The sequence below is a fragment of the Spea bombifrons genome, chromosome 12 (genome assembly GCF_027358695.1).
Source record: "Spea bombifrons isolate aSpeBom1 chromosome 12, aSpeBom1.2.pri, whole genome shotgun sequence".
Lineage (NCBI taxonomy): Eukaryota > Metazoa > Chordata > Amphibia > Anura > Pelobatidae > Spea > Spea bombifrons.
In genome coordinates, this window is record NC_071098.1 from 22,415,229 (window position 1) to 22,435,217 (window position 19,989).

The following is a 19,989-nucleotide window of genomic DNA, read 5'->3' on the forward strand; positions in this document are numbered from 1 at the left end:
TAACTGAAAACACAATTTCTTATCTTGTTAGTTGATCCTTTTGTGCTCTGAAAAAAAATACCTGATACCGAAGTGGACTTGTTACCTAAAAGTACAATAATCACGAAAGCTAGAAAGCTGTGTTAAAACTGTTCAGCACCTTTTTTTAATAATATACCGGTACTTATTTGATGGTCCTACAGTGGAATATTTTACATTGTTTATGTATTCCCTGTTCTTGAATTACTGCTATTTTTTATGGTTTTAAAGTAATATAGCATTTTTTATAACAGTGAAGGTGCATTAAAATGTATCTGGAAGATATTATGTTTGCCAGTAATACCTAAGCATGATGATTTCTACGGTAGACTGACATTTTAAGAAAGTGTAGCATTATAATGCTTACTCCTGTCTGTCTCCACTGTAAAATTACCACGGTGGCATGTTGTGATAGATTTGACAGAAACAGATTCTGAGTGATACTTACATGGTTATGACAGTAATGGCCGTGACCTAATTTTTCTCCATAGAGTTAGGGTAAGTTACACTATACGACCAAACATACTTTTTATCATATAGTGTATGTACATATTGGTCATTTCAGCAGCACCCCAGAATATGAATGTATATTTTAAGGTAGCAAATCTTCACTCCCGTGCATGTGATATTTACTTTTGTACTTACTTTTATTTTCTATGCTTAAATTACCAGTGCATTCTCTACTGCGCCAAACCATCATTATCTCATGTTTTTGCTCTTTTGTGGAGTAAATCCAAGAAATATCAGTATGCAAATTCCATTTTTTGGTCTTCTAAGATGGACCTGAACATTATTAAGAGGGTTCTTTTTTAAGAGAATGGTCAGTGTCCTTAACAATAAAATACAACAAATATTATGAAATGGCAAATAAACACGGCAAGCCGAAGTTGAGGGCTATGGTGGGACTGTTGACTTTTCACAGTGGCTTTTCTGTTTGAGCGCCCAGCGGCACCCTAGAGGGACATTCGGAACACCCAGGAGGAGGAAACTCATCTCTAGAGAAGTAGAGAAACAGTTATGCGTAAGTTTGTTTATTGTTATTTTATATTTGTTTCTTGGCTCAAATGGCACTAGGCAAGTAGACAATATAATTTTGCCTGCTAATTTTTGACTACCTGGCATCTGCGTTATGTGCAAATCGTACGCATATAACTGTCTTTTGGTTGCTAGCGATGAAAGGTCATATTCCCTGGACACAAATTTTAAACAAAGATCTTCTAATCACTCCAGTGGTGAGGGTAGGGAGAGAGGGGATCTGGGCGATCTCTTCGGCCAATATAATCCATCTGATTGTCAATAAAAGTGAGACAAATATCTGATATCTGCCTCTCTGCTGTTCGCTTATGTACCAATTTTCTTCAAAATAAAGAAAAAAACAAAAAAAAATTAAAAAAGGACGGTTTGTGCAGAGAAAAGCATTCATTCCACAATATTATACTATACCTAAGAAAAAACGTTTTGTTCATACCATCTAAAAATTATGGTTATGGCAATATTATAATATAAACCCAGACTTTAATTATTTCTGTTTTGACTTTGTCAAACTGGGTCAGATAAGTATATTAAAATCACTTCGAGTTTATTTCCATTTTTACTCCAGAAGTTCCCTTAATTATAGAATGACAAATCTGAATTTGAACCTAGCAAGCAAAAAAATATACAGATAAAGATAACCCTCTAACCTTTACCCCAGTGGCTATCACTCGGATTCACTTAATCTGTCCTCTTGCATCATAGAGTGATTTTTCTACTGTATGTCATTGGATCACTCAGCCTTAGCTCCCAAATAAATTCAAATAGTCACGGATAGATCTACACGTCAAGTTTGTACAACAGTCATATATCCTTTACTTTCTTCTTTAAAAGAATACCAATAAAACGTTGCTTCAAGGTAAGTCTACTTCAGTTAATTGTTTATGGGCCACTTGTAATTATAATTCCAGGGCTCAGTCTAATGTATTCAATATAGCATTCATTTCATGTTTCAAAAGCAAGGATAGTATATTTTAATTGGTGTGACTAAGCTGGGGGACAATTATAAAGTTTTTAAATGTTAAATTACCGTATGTTGAAAATATGCACTACTATCTAAATGAGGTTAGTGTGTCCGACAGCTGAACCAATGTGATGTAGATATCTCTTTATAATAAAGATATCTCTTTATTATTACATGACACTATATTACATATTACAAAATATTACATTTATTTTGTTTTTGCAGCTAATATCTATGAACCGACACACCGATATGTTTCCAACAATAACATACTTGCATTTATGTAACAAACTTTGGGATGAAAGTTAAAATATATGTTTGCATAAGAAACCATTCCTATGAAAGTGTTTCAATAATGTGGTAATAAATAAATCCATATAATTCATATTCAGCATAGCAGTAGCTTTGTGCCTTACTTTTATGCTATAATCCATATGTCTGCGCATTAACAGTATGACTCCTCTTAAAGAGGAAAGCTACATGTTCACTATTAACCTGGGGGTTTTCATAACCAAAGGACCAGGTTATGTGTTGTAATTTTTACTATTTGTTTGTAAAAGCATGATTGCCCTTTCCCATACCAGTGGAAGTGGTTAGGGGCGCTTTTTTACAATTAGGCTTTTAATTTGATTTCTTTTATTATTATTTTTTGTTTGTTTTTAATACTGTTCCCAGTGCAGGCCCAAGATTTCTTTGAGGATCTCTCATACATTTTCTGTACCTGTGATGTTGGGGCGACACTGGGCTCCCAAACATTTTTTTTAAAATGCCATTATCTCTTTTATTTGCCTTATGTATTTTTTTAAAGATATTTTTTTTCTTCCTCTCCTTCTACTGATATGTTTGTGCTGATTGCAATGTGATCAGCAAGCAGGGCTCTGTAGTCAGCAAGGGGAGCAATCTGACATGTACCAACCAGCAGATTTTACCACCATCTATTGGCTTTTGAGAAAATGACTTAGTTTAAGTTAGTTTTTCTATTTTGTTTGGAATTTTTAGGAATATGGGGAAAATAGCATTTTTGCATAGTTGCTTTACACTAAACCAGGTGTCTATGAATACTTTAACTTATCAGAATAAACAATGTATAGTTTTCCCTAGTTAAAGTGAAAGTTGTTTATAGGATTGTCTCAAATATGTGCAAACAGGGAAAAGAAAAAATGTGGGTGCGCTAAGCTAGTCACAGGCTCAAATAATACAAATGTGTAATGTGTTTAATTGCACCTCCCCCAACACATTAATAAGGTTTTGGTAGCAGTATAAACTGCTTTGTGTGCCCACTATGTAGGAGGTGAGAGTAGGTTCTCACCCTATTGAGAGTGGGCCTTGACGTGGCGGGTGAGCTTAATTATGCTTTGGCCAATTCATATAACCAAAACCTCTCATTTATATTATGTTTATATATAGGGTAAGAAGCGCAGTTTTTGTTTTTTGTTTATAGGATTGTCACCTAACTGTAACTACAGCAAAGCTTTGAAAATTGGCCTAGCCCCTTGCAGGAAAAATATGCCCCGTCCCTGGCACTAAATGGGGTACACGTACATTTATTCAATCAATAATAGTTGATCGGCCCCATGATACAATATTGTATGTGGTCCATTCTACGAAACCATCCCAGGAATTTTGGAAAATTTTGCAAATGTAAAAAGGAAGTACATTCTCTCAAAACAGCGTCACGATGTTAGGTTGAGTGAAAGGTTACATTAGACTACACACCAATAACAGTTTTGTAAATAAAAGCAACATTGACCTCAATCCAATGGGCCTAACTAAATTTATTAGTGTTCAGAAAGTACAGAACAGTCATTCTGTACACAAGTTTTTTGGAGCAATTCAATGCAACTGACTAAAAGCTAATGACTTAATGCACATAATCAATAAACAACTATTTTACTTAACCCCTTAACGACAAAGCCCGTACATGTACGGGCTTGCAGTGGAACGTGATAATGACAAAGCCTGTACATATACAGCTGCATCGCCGCGATCACAAGTGAGGCTGACAGTGGATCCTGGGAGGAAAGCCCTCCCCGCAAGAAAAATGGCCGCCGCCGCACGGATCATCAAAGAAAAACAGCTTAGGAAGCGATCGGAATTGCTTCCTAAGCATAAACGGTGTTGCTGACATGCCTCGATATCGAGGCATGTGGCAACACAACCCCCCCTACCCCGATAGTTTGACAAAGGCTGGTGGTAAAATTAGTGCATGGAAAGGGTTAAAATACCAGCATTTCAAATACCTTGGGGTGTCTAGTTTTCAAAAATATTTGGTTTGATGGGGCAAATTGTATTGGCCGGCTTCAAAGATAGAAGATGTGGGCAGACTTTTTGACATGTCAAAATTCCAATTTGAAAAATGCACACCTCTCAAAAAGGGCATTTTAGTCCCCAAACGACCTAACAAACCCATGCTGTGGGGTATTACTGCGCTCAGGAGATGTTGCTGAACACATATTGGGGTGTTTATACCTGGAGTACAATGTGTGTGAAAAAAATACAAATTTTTTTTACTACCATAAAGTTTGACAAAGGCTGATGGTAGAACTAGTACATGGAAAAGGTTAAAATACCAGCATTTGAAATACCTTGGGGTGTCTAGTTTTCAAAAATATATGGTTTGATGGGGTCAATTTCATTGGCCGGCTTCAAAGATACCTGAAATAGCACATGGGGGGAAGAATTACCAGCTTGGGGAAAAATTGGTTTTGAAATAGCAAAACGCTACCTGTACTTAGTGCCCCATAACGTGCAGAAAAAAGCAAAAAAAACCCATAAAAACATTGGGTATTTCTAAACTCAGGACAAGTAGTATAATCTATTTAGCAGGTTTTTCCATTAGTGTTTGCAGATGAGTAAAAGTTTGTTTTAAAAAAAAGTGAGAAAAGGTAATTTTTTAACAAAAAATGACCATATTTTATAATTTTGTATAGTAAATTAGATATGATAAAATGAATGGTATCTAAAGAAAGCCCTGTTTGTCCTGATAAAACCAATATATAATATGTGTGGGAGCATGAAATGAGAAAGAAGAAAATCACAACTAAACAGCAAAAATTAAGCTGAAAAATTAAAAAAGAGCCATTGTCCCACAATATACTATGAGTAAGAAACAATCTTGTCATTAAGGGGTTAATTTCACAACAAAATGCGCCATGAGAGCAGCCAAACCCCCTTAAGCACCCAATGCATTTTTAACCCCTTAAGGACAATGGGCGGTCCCTAAACCCATTGAAAACAATGCATTTTGAGCCCGTACATGTACGGGGTTTGTCATTAAGGGGTTAAGGTGGACGCTACACAAAATTAAAAGTACCTCTCAGCTATCATATGTAATAAAGTGAATGGTGGGACCCAGAGTTTTCATTTTCCTTGTCTTTTTACATTTTTTAAATTTAAAAAGGTAATTTTTTTATTAAAGGGTTAAAGGTGAAGTGTTACAGTATCATGTACATACATAAGTTATATATTTTCAGATACCTTAGAAAGCAATCATCTCTGCAGCTGGTTTCATTGTTGATGCAGAGGCAATGTTGCACTATATCTACTAATGCTCATTTACTGACCCTGCACACTTGCCTTACACAGTCAATAGATACTGATTAGTAAATACCACAGTGTTAATAGTTAACAGTATTAAGGTATTAATCTCATTTGCTGTGCAGCTTTTGTGATGTATACGTTGATCAAATGTGGCATATTGTTTAAATACAGCTGTTTTATGATATTACAAATCAAGAATAATCATATAGTGCATATCACTTTTTGTAATTTTTTCCCCCCTTTTTCTCTAGATGCTGGCAGCAGATAATTTCAGATATAAAGGAGTACCGTTTCCAAAAAAATCACACTCTGAAGAGTCTATTGATTTTGCAGAAAATGTCTTCCCAGTATTGGATGATGATATTTTTAATATAACATATCCTAAATCAGGTAATGCTATTTAACCTATGACCTGACAAAACTAGCTTTACTGGGAATCTTCTCCAAGAGGTTTATCACTGTGGCGGGATGATCTGTACCCCGACTGGGGACACCCACCAAATCGTACTTTCTTCTACCGAGACACCAGTGCATAACCCCTTCAGCGCTGGACGAAGCAGGACCACAAATACAATGGAGCCGTGCTGGCACTGTGGCTAGCCGGGGCTTAGCTACACAATGTTAATATTGTCCTGAAAAGGACAATACGTTGCCATAGCAGCCCACCTCAATCATCAGATAGAACTATTGCTGAGGTGAAAACAGGAACTGATTGGGAAGAGGACAGATATTTATACTCATAAACATATTTAGATGAGGAGTAAAATTCCATCACTACCAGGCACCTCCATACAGTTCTATGGCCAGCAATGCTCACCCGACAAAGAGTCACTATTTCGGGGTGATCCCTAGGGAGCAGCATCAATCACAGTACCAATGGAGAGCTCAGGGTCCAAAGATGTTATGTTCCAAAAAGCGACTTGGTCCGTCGTCGGGTGACTTAGACAAAAGAGGGGACTGGGCAGGCAGGTAAGGAGTCATTTTCAAGGATGTTCAAATCGCCTGCAAACGCTGGTCTTCATTGATAAACAAATGCATTAGGGAATGCATTACAACTGAAAATGTGGTAGTGCTAAATAAATAAGCTTATCCCTTTTTTACAGGTACTAACTGGATGATAGAGATATTGAATTTGATCAAGAACAAAGGAGACATTACTTTGAGTAACCAAGTGCCAATTTATATGAGATCACCATGGTATGAATCAATAGGCAGTAACGAGCAAATTCAAACCCTAACGCGTCCTAGGATAATCTCCTCACATCTACCAATCCAAATTTTTGCAAAATCGTTCTTCAACTCAAAAGCAAAAGTAAGTATTGGGAAAAGACACTAAGATGTATATCTTATTGATAATACTAATAATTAATATCTTAATTATACAGTAAACAGGAGAAAACATGTACATTACAAACCACACCAACACAGTACTGCATCTAGCACATACATAAAATGCGGTGATACCTTCTCGGTTTCAAAACCTGAATCAAAAACAGATTATCTTGCCCTTCATCCCTAATTCACTTACCTGAATTCAAGCTATTTACTTATAATTCATAAGTGAAATGAGCAAATAAAATAAACTCTTCATGGTAACGGGAGAGGGACTTTGAAATAGGTGACGTTGTGGCCACTGACTGTTATATGCTATATTTACATTAAAACAACTTTACTGATTTAAAGAACTTGCTATGTTGCTGATTCCATCATTTTTGTATGACATTTTCCATTGTGATTTAAGTGAAAGTGCCTTTCTATGACTAATATGGATACTGCAGGTATATTTGTATTGAATACGTACTGAGTTTCTTAGCATTATACACACAGCCCTATGTGAATGTCATGTTTATGACTTTGCTGCTCTGGGCTGAGTGGAACGCCACTGAACTTTATTACTTTGCATTATTTATATTGAATAATGTTCCGTGATCTACATTTTGATTAAAATAGACATATAACCTAATTAATAACAATATATAATCTTCATTCCATTTGCTGGCTACATCAGTGTGAAAAGTTGGATGAATACTAGCAAATGAGATGTCAGCATTGGGGGTTGAGTGGTAGTGAGTGCTTGAGCCCTGTTACTAAAGGTGGCCAAGCAGGGACCTACATATCGGGCTCAACACTGGGTTTACAAGGCCGTATCCAAAGTTGGTGCTGGAACTTGATGGTCAGAGACAAAGTCATTATCCATATCCAGGATCATACCAGGTAATAAATATAAGATACAAAACAACAGACAACAAAGTAACCAGGGTGGGCATCCAGCTGATATGATAACACAAGCCTTCAGATTAGGACAGTAGAAAGATTCTGTATTTTTGCTATAGTATATATGCTTTAGTGCTCTAATGTTATTCTTTCAGGTTATCTACACAATGAGGAATCCCAAGGATATCTTTGTATCGAATTACCATTTTGCCAAAATAATCAGTTTGTTTAAACAACCTGAAAGTCTCCAAAGCTGCCTAGAAGAATTTCTGCAAGGAAACGGTCAGTTATATGTATCGCTGCTTACAAAGTTTACTATGTTACACCACAAAATTACCGGAAAATAATTCATTGTTAACACTTTGTCATAAAAAAATGAATCATTACCTTTTTTTTTATAAAATGCATTAAAACAGAAATGGTTCTGATAAAATTTAATTTTTGTCTAAAATTAAATGTTTCTCTCCAGTTACGAATTAGTTACGAAATATTTCTTAAATATTGAAAGAAAAAAATTCCCCCTTCTTGTTATCCATGCCTTACATGGTTAGCAATAAACTTGCGCCAGTTAGAAAAATGGCTTATATTGGTCCTGTCGCCCTAGCAACTGAAACAGTCTCTCTTTGGCTATTTGAAATTCTCTATATCAAATGATTCTTTTTGGGTTGATTCACTAAGATGATGACTGGCAAGTCAAGTTAAGATGCATGCCCTCACACGCTAACACTTACAGAACAACTTGAAGATTTACTAATTCTGCTCTATTGCTTGAACACAAAGCAACAATGAATAAAATGCAGTTTATGAACATTTTGATGAATATTAAGCAGAATATAAGAGAGAAAGAAAAGGGTTTACTTTTGATGTTTTACTGTATAACAAAATGTCCGAGCGGCAAACCAAATATTCAGTTTGGTTTTACTTTTATTTATTGCAGTTATATATGGCTCTTGGTTCGATCATGTTAAAGGATGGTTGCAAATGAAAGATGATGATCGCTTCTTCTTTATCACATATGAGGAACTTCTTCAGGTAAGAAACAAATGAAAAGCATTTGGGGTTTTCTTCTTTCTCTTGAAATATAAATGTTGTATACAATAATTATAGTTATTATTGTAATTTTAGGAATACTTTCTAAATTACATTACAGGTATGTGCAAATTTTTGTGTAATACGTTTACTGGGATTCCAAGTCAATACCTTAATCTACATGCATTGCTGTCTGTATGCTGATGGACTCATGGGAAATCTGGTTTGTTTCATATACAAACATTGTTTACACATATACTACACTACTAACAGGGGAGGGCTGGAACCTTCTGGCCAATGCCGTGTGACCACCCTCCAATTCTTTCCCCCGCCTCGGTGCCACCCTAGACTTATGTTTATTATTTGCATAGCAATGCTCCTTGTTTTAGCTAAAGAGAGAGGGGGACAGCAACATATAAAAAAACAGTATAATAAAATGAGAGATGGGATGAATGGGAAGTGAACTAAGAAATGGAAGGTGAGACTAAAGTAAGAAAATGGACATAAATGGAAAGCCTTAATTGCATACGAAAGAGAGGACATTATGCTTTGGTTGGTTCCTTCTGGGCTTCGTACTCTCAGTGTTTTCTGCTAGAAGGGTAGAGGCGGTGTTGTGTTTCATTGTGCTGAGGTTCAGAAGCTTCTCTTGGACAGAATATACCATGTGAGGGGAGTCTTGTATTTCTTATGCAGTTTGGAATTCCTTAACTGTGTTTCAGTTCAGCTGGCAAGTTAGTCCATGTAAACAAACATATTTTAATATACCACTTTTCAGAAAGCTCTACTCAATTACTTTAAACATATACCTTCCTGTTGAACATTTTATTATTTAGATCATGTAAATAATTAGTTGATTATTTATTAACAATGTCAAGATTATTCATGTTATCAAAGAAACATGCCCCATGTACAATGACTGTTTGTTGCGAAGTACCATATAAATAATTCCCTGGTCATCTGCATTACATTTACATCCTCTACAGCCTGCCCCTTTTCAAGGTAGATCATTTCCAAATTCAGTAGAAAAATATTGAGACATTAACAATATTTCATCATTATATAAGTAATACTTAACATGATGTGGGGACTTTTTTTCTCATGTCCAGGACCTTCGAGGTTGTGTGGTGAGAATCTGTAAGTTTTTAGGACAAGAGTTAGATGATGAAGCTATCGACTTAGTTGTGAAACATTCGACATTCAAATCAATGAAGGAGAACAAGATGTCCAACTGGACTACGATGCCTGATGATGTCATGGACCATTCTAAAGGTTCTTTTATGCGCAAAGGTATCTATTATTACATAAAATTATTAAAAAAAACTAAGCTAAAAATGTCAAAATATTTAAAATGTCAAAAAAACATGCTCTACCAGTATTTAACCAAGCATGCATACACAATATTTTGATTTCTTTTAGACAAAAAGGGTAATGTCCTGTTAATACAGATTTTCATCAACTTGAATTTTACGTTGGCTTGAAATAATGTAGGATACTGAACTTACAATAATTAATATAATTTAAAAAGTTACATAAAATATGTTGTTGCGCATTTGAACATTATAACCTTTTATTATTCTTATTCTTTTTTTTTATTGTGTACCATTTTAATACCTTTGCCATTACATCATAATATTTTTTGCCATTACATCATAATTATTGCAAGTGGCCATTACATCTAAATTAAGCTTATTTTCATATTAGCAATGGTAATGCTATAGTATAATAAAAACAATTTGATGTAATGTATTGGAGCAATTAATCATCCGAATCTGATGTTGATGGTTAAATATTCCGTAGAAATGACATTATAGGCGTGTTTTAGATGTTAAAAGCTATATTCGATACTTAACTCCTAAATGGCGTCTAAGTGGAATTATTTGGTTCCAAAACAGTTCTGCTTATATTTACAGTGTTCACTAATGTCAAAGTAATAGCTAGGGCCCAAGGCCGAGCATATTTTATGATAAATGAGCACTCATGCAGCATAGGAATTTCTCAACTAATGGTGCATTTGTCGATCAGCACCTCATCACGTTTGCGTTACCCACAACTGTAGCAGTTTACCTTTTGCCATTTCCTCTAATTGTGTTTTTCAACTTTTTAAAGTATTTTTCTTAATTTTCTTTTTGCAGGAGTCTCCGGAGACTGGAAGAATCACTTCACTGTAGCCCAAAGTGAATATTTTGATAAGATTTATCAAGAGAAAATGAGAGATTTTAACTTTAAATTTTTTTGGGAAGAAAACTGAAGTAAATCCTTCAATTATAGTAACATTGACATACATTTCAACTACACCGTTGACCAAGGAGGATTAAATATTTTTCAACATCTGCCAAAACACTCAGCTCTATATTTTTGCCCACATCTTCATAGAATGCAATTACGTTACTCATAAAACCACTTTGACCATTATGATTGGACACAATGTATCCTTGAATATTGCCCATTTACAATCTTTTGGAAAATTTCTCTACCACAGATGTCAAGCTTGCCTGGTTGAGATTTTGAAAACTTTTTGGAATATTGGTACTATTTTTGGCATGACATATCACAAAGAACCATCAAAGATCAAAAGTAACAGTCTTTCTAAGCCAAGTTCCCTAAGTAACCACACATGTACAGTGTACCGTTTGGTCCTGGGCCTTTATTTTATCTTTATTTAACAGTTTCATTATTTTTTCCAGTGTCAGACAAACTTATGTGTGTTACAAGTGGTTTGTAGCACTCATTTCCAATCCTGCAGGCTTTGGATCTTCATTTGTACAGACAGAGGCAAAAAAGATTTTACTTTTCTGCCTTCCGATCTTCAATACCTCATTTACCAACTCCAGAATTTGCTATTTATTTCCCATTTTCAATTTCAGCAAGCATGTTTGTATTTTATAAATGATGCTACTGATGCCTTTGATAGATATGCTTTTCATTTCATTCTCTTTTATTTTCCAATTTCCTAATGTTTTCTCTTGTTTTTGTTCTAAAATGTTTTCAAATAGTTAAAAAATAACCAATACTTATGTTATGTTATGTTACACACACATATGTATGTGTCTATACAGTCCAAAGAGATATACGTATATTTTATATATGTGTAAACTTAAAAAAATCAGAATATAGAATAATACATTTTTATTGGTCTACCTCACTCCACGTATTTTTCTATATTGCAATACTCAACAATTATACCACTGGACTAACATAGCTACATGTTGTATATATATATATATATATATATATATATATATATATATATATATACAAATAACATTGCTTTGGTTTCAATTACTCTACTTGTAAGGAGCATACTTTATGTAAAATAAAAAAAAATCTTACAGGATTTAAAGGTGTGGTCATTTTCTTAAAGAATTTTTTTTTACATAAAATGTATTAATAGTAACGGTAAAATATCAAATAAAAATGGCCACTGCTATACGTTCCACCTTTTTTCTTTTTTTTTTTTCAAAATCAAGCTTTATTCAATTTTCCAAACATATATTAGGGAGGGGGTAGGGATACAGAAAGGAAAAAGAGGGAGGGAAGGGAGACGGGGGAAACAGGGCACCCCGGCATGAGACAATGATGTACAGAAACACAGATCCATACACAAAACCAGTATATAAGCCGACCAACAGCAGGCGGCAATTTGCGGTATGAAAACGAAAAAAAAAAAAAAAAAAAAACAAGACCAGTGGCAAAAATGGAATACACAGATCAAAAGGGCAGAGCAGGGCAACTACGCATCCCGCCCCACAACAGAGGACAACCAGTAGAACCATGTGGCCGTATAAGCCTCCCTAAGTTTCGGGGTCGAGGCGGAGAGATCCTCAATCCGCCTGATCTCCTCCACCTTCGCCACCCAGTCGCGGCGAGAGGGAGGGCGAGGTTGTTTCCAATGAAGTGGGATGAGACTTTTAGCAGCGTCAAGACGCGAAACAAGTGGGCAGCCCGGTAGTACCCCTGAAAGTCAGGTAAGGCAAGACCACCCGCAGATTTAGGTCTCGTAAGCTGGGAGAACCGCTGTCGAGGGCTCTTATTACCCCAGACAAACTTAGACACCAGGGACCGAAGAACCTGGAAAAACTCCCGAGGTATCCGGATGGGCAGCGTTTGGAACAGGTACAACACCCGGGGCAAAAGGTTCATCTTAACAACATTCACCCGGCCCATCCAGGAGAGGAACAGCGGCATCCACCGCCGCAGATCCCCCGACAGGACGGCGAGCAGAGGCGCAAAGTTGGCATGGTAAAGACGAGCGGGGTCAGCAGTCAGCCAGATCCCCAAATACTGCAGCTTCTCGGGGCACCACTTGAAGGGGAAGCTGGGCATGAGCGCAGCCGCCAAACTAGGGGGCAGGGTAATATTCAAAATCTCAGATTTCGAATAATTTATTTTGAGGTTAGACAGCTCGCCGTAGAGGCGAAATGCCTCAAGAATATTCGGAAGCGTAACACCGGGGCGGTCAACGATAAACAGGAGGTCATCCACGTACGCCGCAACCTTGTGATGCCTACCACCCTCCTGCAACCCCAATATGTTCGGGTCAGAGCGGACAGCCTCCAGGAAAGGCTCCAGAGACAACGCAAAGAGCATCGGGGAAAGGGGGCACCCCTGCCTAGTTCCGTTCCGTATCGCTATAGGGGGGGAGAGAGCCCCGTTAACCCGAATGCGAGCAGATGGCGAAGAATAGAGAGCCCTAATCCAAGCCAACATAGAGGGACCCAGACCTAGATGCACCAAGGTAGCCTCCAAAAACACCCAGTCCACCCTATCGAAGGCCTTCTCCGCGTCGGTCGACAGAAATAAAATTTGGCGTGCCTCCACCCGTGCCTTGTGGATCACGGAGAGAAGCCTAATCGTGTTATCCCGCGCCTCACGTCGAGGGATAAAACCTGCTTGATCGGGGTGGATCAGCAGCGGGAGGAAGCGAGCCAAGCGCAGCGCCAACATCTTGGCAAAAAGCTTTAAATCGGCATTGAGGAGCGAGATGGGCCGGTAGCTCTGACACAAACCAGGATCCTTGCCTTCCTTCGGAATAACCGTGATCGTAGCCGCCAACGACTGGGAAGGGAACTGAAGTCCCTCACGTATGGCATTGAGGGCAGCAAGCAGGTGAGGGAAAAGGTGCTTCGAGAAGGTATGGTAGTACCCCAAGGGCAAACCGTCCGGGCCCGGACACTTACCCCGCTGCGTAGCCTTCAGAGCCGCGGAAAGCTCCGCGGCCGAGAACGGCTCCTCGATGGAATCCGCCTGTTCGCGGGTAAGCTTGCGCACACCGTGGGCCGCCAGATAACGATCAATACGGACCCGCTTATCGTGACAGGCACGATCATCCGAAGCCTGAGACAAGCCATAAAGGGAGGAATAGTAGGCATGAAACGCGTCCACAATCTTAGAGGGGTAGGGGGACAAATCCCCCGCAGGCGTCCGAACCCGATGAACGTGCGCGTTGCGCTTAAGGGGGTTAATCATCTTGGCCAACAGCTTACCACATTTGTTGCCGTGTTCGCTGAAAAACCTCTGGCTATACAGGGAAGCCCGGCGAAACCTAGAGTTAAGAATATCCGACAACTGACCCCTTAAGGAGGTCAGTTCCGTGTGAGTCCCCTCGTCCAGGGTGTCTTTATGCACGGATTCCAGATGCTGAATACGCGCAGTGAGCCGATCAATCTCCAGCGCGCGCGCCCTCTTCCTCCGCGCACCCTGTTGTATGAAAAAACCCCGCAGCACGCACTTGTGAGCCTCCCACACCACCAGAGGGGACACCCCCTGCGTAGCATTATCCAGAAAATACCGCTGCAGTTCCGTCTCCGTCTGAGAAACAAGAGCCTCGTCCAGTAAGAAAGAGTCATTAAGTCGCCACGTCCACTCCCTAGCCCTACACAACGGAGAGTCGAGCGTAATAGAAACAGGAGAATGGTCGGTCCAGGTCATCGGCAGGATCACGGCCGTCTGCAGCAAGTCGAGGTAAGTCTGAGAGAGAAATATGTAGTCCAGTCGTGAGTAGCAAGCGTGAGGTGAGGAATAGAAAGTGAAGTCCCGGGCAGTCGGGTACAGAGAACGCCAACAGTCAATCAGGTGCTGCTCAGCTAGGATTTTGCGAACCGAACGCAGCTGGTTACCTGGGACACAGCTAGAGCCAGAGGAGGTATCAGCCTCCGGGTGAAGGGGAACATTTAAATCCCCTCCCAGAATCACAAGGCCCTCTCCGAAGGTGGAGAGCGAGGCCGCGATAGACCGGAGGGCCAAATGTTGAGATCGATTGGGGAGATACACACTGGCAAAAGTGTAGAGAGCCTCTGAAATATAGCCCTTAACGAAGGTGAAACGGCCCGAGGGGTCAAGGAGAGTATCTTTAACAACAAACGGGACCCTGCTAGAAAATAGTATAGCCGTCCCCTTAGTCTTAGACTCTGGATTGTTACTAAAATATCTCAAAGGGTAGTGGGAATTCTTAAGGCTAGGGGCCTGCCCCTCCCGAAAGTGCGTCTCCTGAAGCAGCACCACAGAGGCATCATGTGCCTTAAATTCTCTCAGAGCCCTGGACCGTTTTTCGGGTAGATTGAGACCCTGTGCGTTAACAGAATAGATGGTCAGCGGAGCCGGGCGGAAAGCCATGGGAGCCGCCGTATAAAGCAGTGTCTCAAAACCGCGGGGGGTAGAGGGAGGGGGTGAAGGACGGAGAGGGAGTGGGCGGCGAGAAGGAGGACTAGGACGGGAAGGGGGAAGGTATGGGAGAGAGGTAGTATGTGGGGAAATGTGTCAAGTACCAGGTAGACTCCAACCCCCCGAGGGAGGCGAGCGGGGTCCCCAGGAAACGGGATATGACACCAAGCCCCGTGGGGAAGAGAACCAAGCGGGCGAGGAGACGAAAAGAGCAGCAAAGGCTCCGTGAGGAACCAGATGTCACGAAACCAAAAGACGCCCCGCCACCCGCCCAAAACAGACAACACCAAAACAACAAAGATCGGGCAACGCAATACATTAGAGAGCACACATTTAAGACATAGAGTAGAACAATGTACACTCAGTAGTCACCGACACATCCATCGTGTAGGAGCATATGGTTGTTATATGTCACACCCTGTTGACTCTTGCGCAACGTATAATATCACAAATAAAAATAAAACTACGGAAAATAAAAATACAGAGGAATAACAGCAGTGATGCTAGTGGCCCCGAGGTGTTCAGCATAATGACATCATAGCAGCACGGCCATAGGGTATCATCCGCCGCCGAGCAAACCAGAGTCGCCCCATAGCAATAGTCATGGCATCTAGCAGGGAGTGTGGTGACGCAAACCGGGAAAAAAAAAAAAAAAAAAAATGAAAAGCAACTGGTACAGAGTGTAATAAAAAATGAAAAGTAACTGGTACAGAGTGTAATAATGCATACGGTACGTGCGTACATGCAGTGAGAGACACACCCAGCAGCCATTGTCGCAGCCATCGTGAAATAGCAAATGTGTTTTATGTGCCACACCCTCACTACTCATGTGGAACTGATAATATCACAAAAGTACACCATAGTGTCATCATGCCAGCATACCTGTAAAGTGTCAGCCGCTGCTGAGTGGCCGTTCACCAAACAAAAAACAAAAAAAAAAAAAAAAAAAATTTTAGTGTAACCGTACGACGATCAATGCGCACGTGTGCAAGAGCGCGCATGTGGTACATGAGGTACCAGGCAATGTGAGCAAGAACAGGTGTGAATGGGAAAGCATGTGTGAGAGTGCGCACGGTCCACATGTGGGACCCGAGCAACAGGCGCCAAAAGCCGCAAATGGCCGCAGACTGACGTAGGGGCCCCATAAACACAAAATACAGGCAGGGCGCAAGAACCCCCCACCAGCCCCAAAAACACGGCGAAAAAACAAAAGTAGAGTAACAAAAAATAAAACAAAACCCAACATGAAGGCGCAGAGGAACCGCGGGTACCCTGCGGTTAGGCACAAACGAGAGTCCGCGTAGAGCGATAGTCCCCGCCGTCGGAGCGGTGTACGCAACCAGGGAAGGATACAACCGAGTCTCCGCGGGTTCGCCACCGGCGCAGGGCCGGCATCAATCACTCCCTCGGTTGCCGGTCGCGATCACCGTCTCCCGCAGCCCGTCGAAGGGGTCTGACCCGGGGGGGTCCGCGTTGCGTCGATCTGCCGCGGCGCTGTCGAGGATCCACGTCCCGGGCGGTCCAGTCGGGGACCTCAAGCGGCGGCAGGCCCAGTTCCAACAGGAAGGGACGAACATCCGCAGGCCTGCGGATGGTAGCCGTGAGCGAGCCCCGACGGGCGACCAGGGCGAATGGGTAGCCCCAACGGTAGACGATCTTCCTCTCCTGGAGCGCAGCGGTCACCGGACGTAAGGCCCTCCTGGCCAGCAGCGTGTAGTGGGAAAGGTCCTGGTAGAGGGAAACCTCGTGGCCCTCAAAGGTCCAAAAACGACGGGCACGGGCCTTCAGCATGATCTCCTCCTTCAAGGAGTAGCTGTGGAGGCAACAAATTATGTCCCTAGGGGGATCTCCCGGGCCGCCGTTGGAGCGTAGGGCCCTATGTGCGCGGTCAAAAGTTATAGGCTTCCTCTCTGGGTCGGCAGGTCGCTCCAATATCATGGAGAAAAGTCTGTCCAGGATCTCCCTAAGGTCCTCGGGTCGCTCACCTTCAGGAAGGCCCCGGACCCTGATATTGGACCGCCGTCCCCGGTTATCAAGGTCCTCGAGGTGGTAGAACACATCAGCCAGCTGGTGGGAACAGGAGCGGCAGTGGGCCGAGAGCTGGCGTTCGACATCACTGGTCCTGGCGTCCACACCAGAGACCCTCTCGTCGAGGCGGGTAACTTCGGCCCGTAATGCCGCTACTTCGGCCCGGACCGTCTGCTTCACCTCTGCCATGAGGAGACTGAAGTCGTCCTTGGTGGGTAGGGAGGAAAAAAGTCGGCGCCAATCAGGCGAAGGCGGTCCCGAGGAACTTGGCACGGGCAGCGAGGGAGCACCGTCCTCCGAGGCCCGAAAGCACGCGGGAGTCTGCGCCATGTCGGGATCTCCCGGCTGGGTCTGCAGGGGCAAAGGAGCAGCGAAAAAGTCCTTCAAGGACGCGGATTGGGGTCTGCCGCTAGTCGCCGGGGTAGTCGGTTCCGGAGGACCCTTTTTAGTGCGGCCCATTGCGGATTACACCGGTGTGTCTGCAAATATTAGGACGGGTGGCGCGGAGAAAACGAATCAGGCAGCCATCTTCCTCGCCAGGCCAGCCACGCCCCCCCACCTTTTTTCTATCAGTGGTACCTGGCTAGATTTGCATGTTTTGTTTCGGTTGGGAATATGGAATGTGCAGAAAATAGTTTGGTGCAAGATGTTGTTACTTAACCAGCAGTTTCACAATATTACGCTTCAACAAGGTACTTTGGGCTGAAAAAAGGCCTATGTCAATCAAATTCAACCCTTCTGCCTAGCCTTCCTGCTTTGATCAAAAAGAATGTAAAAAAAAACAATACAATGAAGCTAATTTGTGAATGTTGCCACATTCCTTCTTGACTCCAAAAGGCAAATTCATTTCTCCATGGATCGAAAAGCATTAAAATATTAATGTTTATTCCATCATTTATAACTCTATGTTCTGCTTGTCTAACAAAAATATCCAGACCCCTTTTGAGGGTATCCATCGTATTTGATAAAACCACCTCTCTTTGCTGTGAACCCCATACCCTTAATGTCCTTACAATAAAGAACTCCTTCCTTTGTCGTCTATAAAATCTCCGCTCTTCCAGTCTCAGAGGGTGACATCTTGTTCTTTGTACATTTCTGTTAATGAGAGTTTCTGTTCACAGGAGAACTCTGTATCTTGTTCTTGCACATATTTGGACAGTGTTATAATATCCCCTCTAAGATGCCGTTTTTCTAGCGCATATAGATGCAACTTCTTTAGTCTCTCTGAATAGCTAAGATATTTTCATATCCTTGTTAATGTTGTAGCCCTCCTTTGCACTTTCTCAATTTCCATATTGTCGATTTTTAAGGACTGATACCCAAAATTACACCACATATTTAAGGTGAGGTCTTACGGTTGCGCTCAAAAGTCTGCATACCCTGACAGAAATTGTGAAACGTTGGCATTGACTTTGAAAATATGACTGATCATGCAAAAAAGGCTAGTGATCATATGAAGCCATTTATTATCACATAGTTGCTTGGCTCCTTTTTAAATCATAGTGATAACAGGTATCACCCAAACAGCCCTGATCAATTGTTTACATACCCTCAAATGGTTGATCTTGTTACAGGTTAGTTTCCCATTCCTGTGGCTTTTTACATTGCAATTAGTGCCTGTGTATAAATAGTCAATGAGTTTGTTAGCTCTCACACGGATGCACTGAGCAACTGAGCCATGGGGAGCAAAAAAGAACTGTCAAAAGATCTTTGTAACAAGGTAATGGAGCTTTATGAAGCTGGAAAAGGATATAAAAAGATATCCAAAGCCTTGAAAATGCCAGTCAGTACTGTTCGATCACTTATAAAGAAGTTGTAAATTTGGGGATCTCTTGATCCCAAGCCAAAGTCAGGTGTACAGAGAGATTTCAGCCACAACTGCCACAAGAACTGTTCGGGATACGAAGAAAAATCTACAGGTAACCTCAGATGAAATACAGGCTGCTTGGGAAAAAGACAGTGGTTTTTTTTTAAGGAGCACAATATGACAATACTCAAAAATGAGCTGCATGGTCGAGTTGATAGAAACAAGTCTTCACTGCGCAGGATCTGATGTAAACATTTCATATTGAATGACAGAGGGCCCTATGGCTTCCGTGTCTACGCCTTTACTACCTCTCTGCTAGGCTTTCGCAATTGGAAGCCTGGTCTTTACCAGATGGAGTTTTGCCTTGAGTCGACATCGAACGTAGCTGTATTTCCCACCACCAGCTTCAACTATGTTTGTGGACAGAACAAACCAAGCTACCTGCCACGATAGCTTTATCCACCATTATGGCGTCCTACTCTTTGTGGCAGAAATCCAGATACAAGTTTTCTCTCAAGGGTCAGGTGTCCCACTTAACGCCAATATTGTTCAACCCTCTCTTTCCGGAGGGTATGGATGCAGAGAGATTTGGGTGGTGGATGGAGGAGGGCCTCGGATGGCTGGGGGCGATAATACACAGAGGGCACAACCTGGTCGGATCATGCTCCAGTTATTATAGAAATTAAAAATATAGAAC

At 41.2% G+C, this 19,989-nt stretch overlaps 2 protein-coding genes across 2 annotated transcripts in view; both read left to right on the top strand.

Annotated features, from left to right (window-relative positions):
- Positions 1-19,989, top strand: part of LOC128470685 (sulfotransferase 2B1-like) — a 122,357-nt gene that overhangs the window by 10,740 nt on the left and 91,628 nt on the right. The gene's annotated exons all lie outside the window — the stretch shown is intronic.
- Positions 1,810-11,342, top strand: LOC128470684 (sulfotransferase 2B1-like). Its single transcript, XM_053452588.1, has 7 exons — positions 1,810-1,909; positions 5,806-5,944; positions 6,658-6,866; positions 7,924-8,050; positions 8,706-8,800; positions 9,904-10,084; positions 10,930-11,342. The coding sequence occupies exons 2-7, from the start codon at positions 5,806-5,808 to the stop codon at positions 11,043-11,045; spliced, it is 867 nt and encodes a 288-aa protein (XP_053308563.1). The 5' UTR covers positions 1,810-1,909; the 3' UTR covers positions 11,046-11,342.

Coding starts and splice junctions, on each gene's coding strand:
- LOC128470684 (XM_053452588.1), top strand. CDS start 5,806: ATGCTGGCAGCAGATAATTTCAGATATAAAGGAGTACCGTTTCCAAAA. Junction 6,867..7,923: donor TCTTCAACTCAAAAGCAAAA/GTAAGTATTGGG, acceptor TTATTCTTTCAG/GTTATCTACACAATGAGGAA. Junction 10,085..10,929: donor AGGTTCTTTTATGCGCAAAG/GTATCTATTATT, acceptor TTCTTTTTGCAG/GAGTCTCCGGAGACTGGAAG.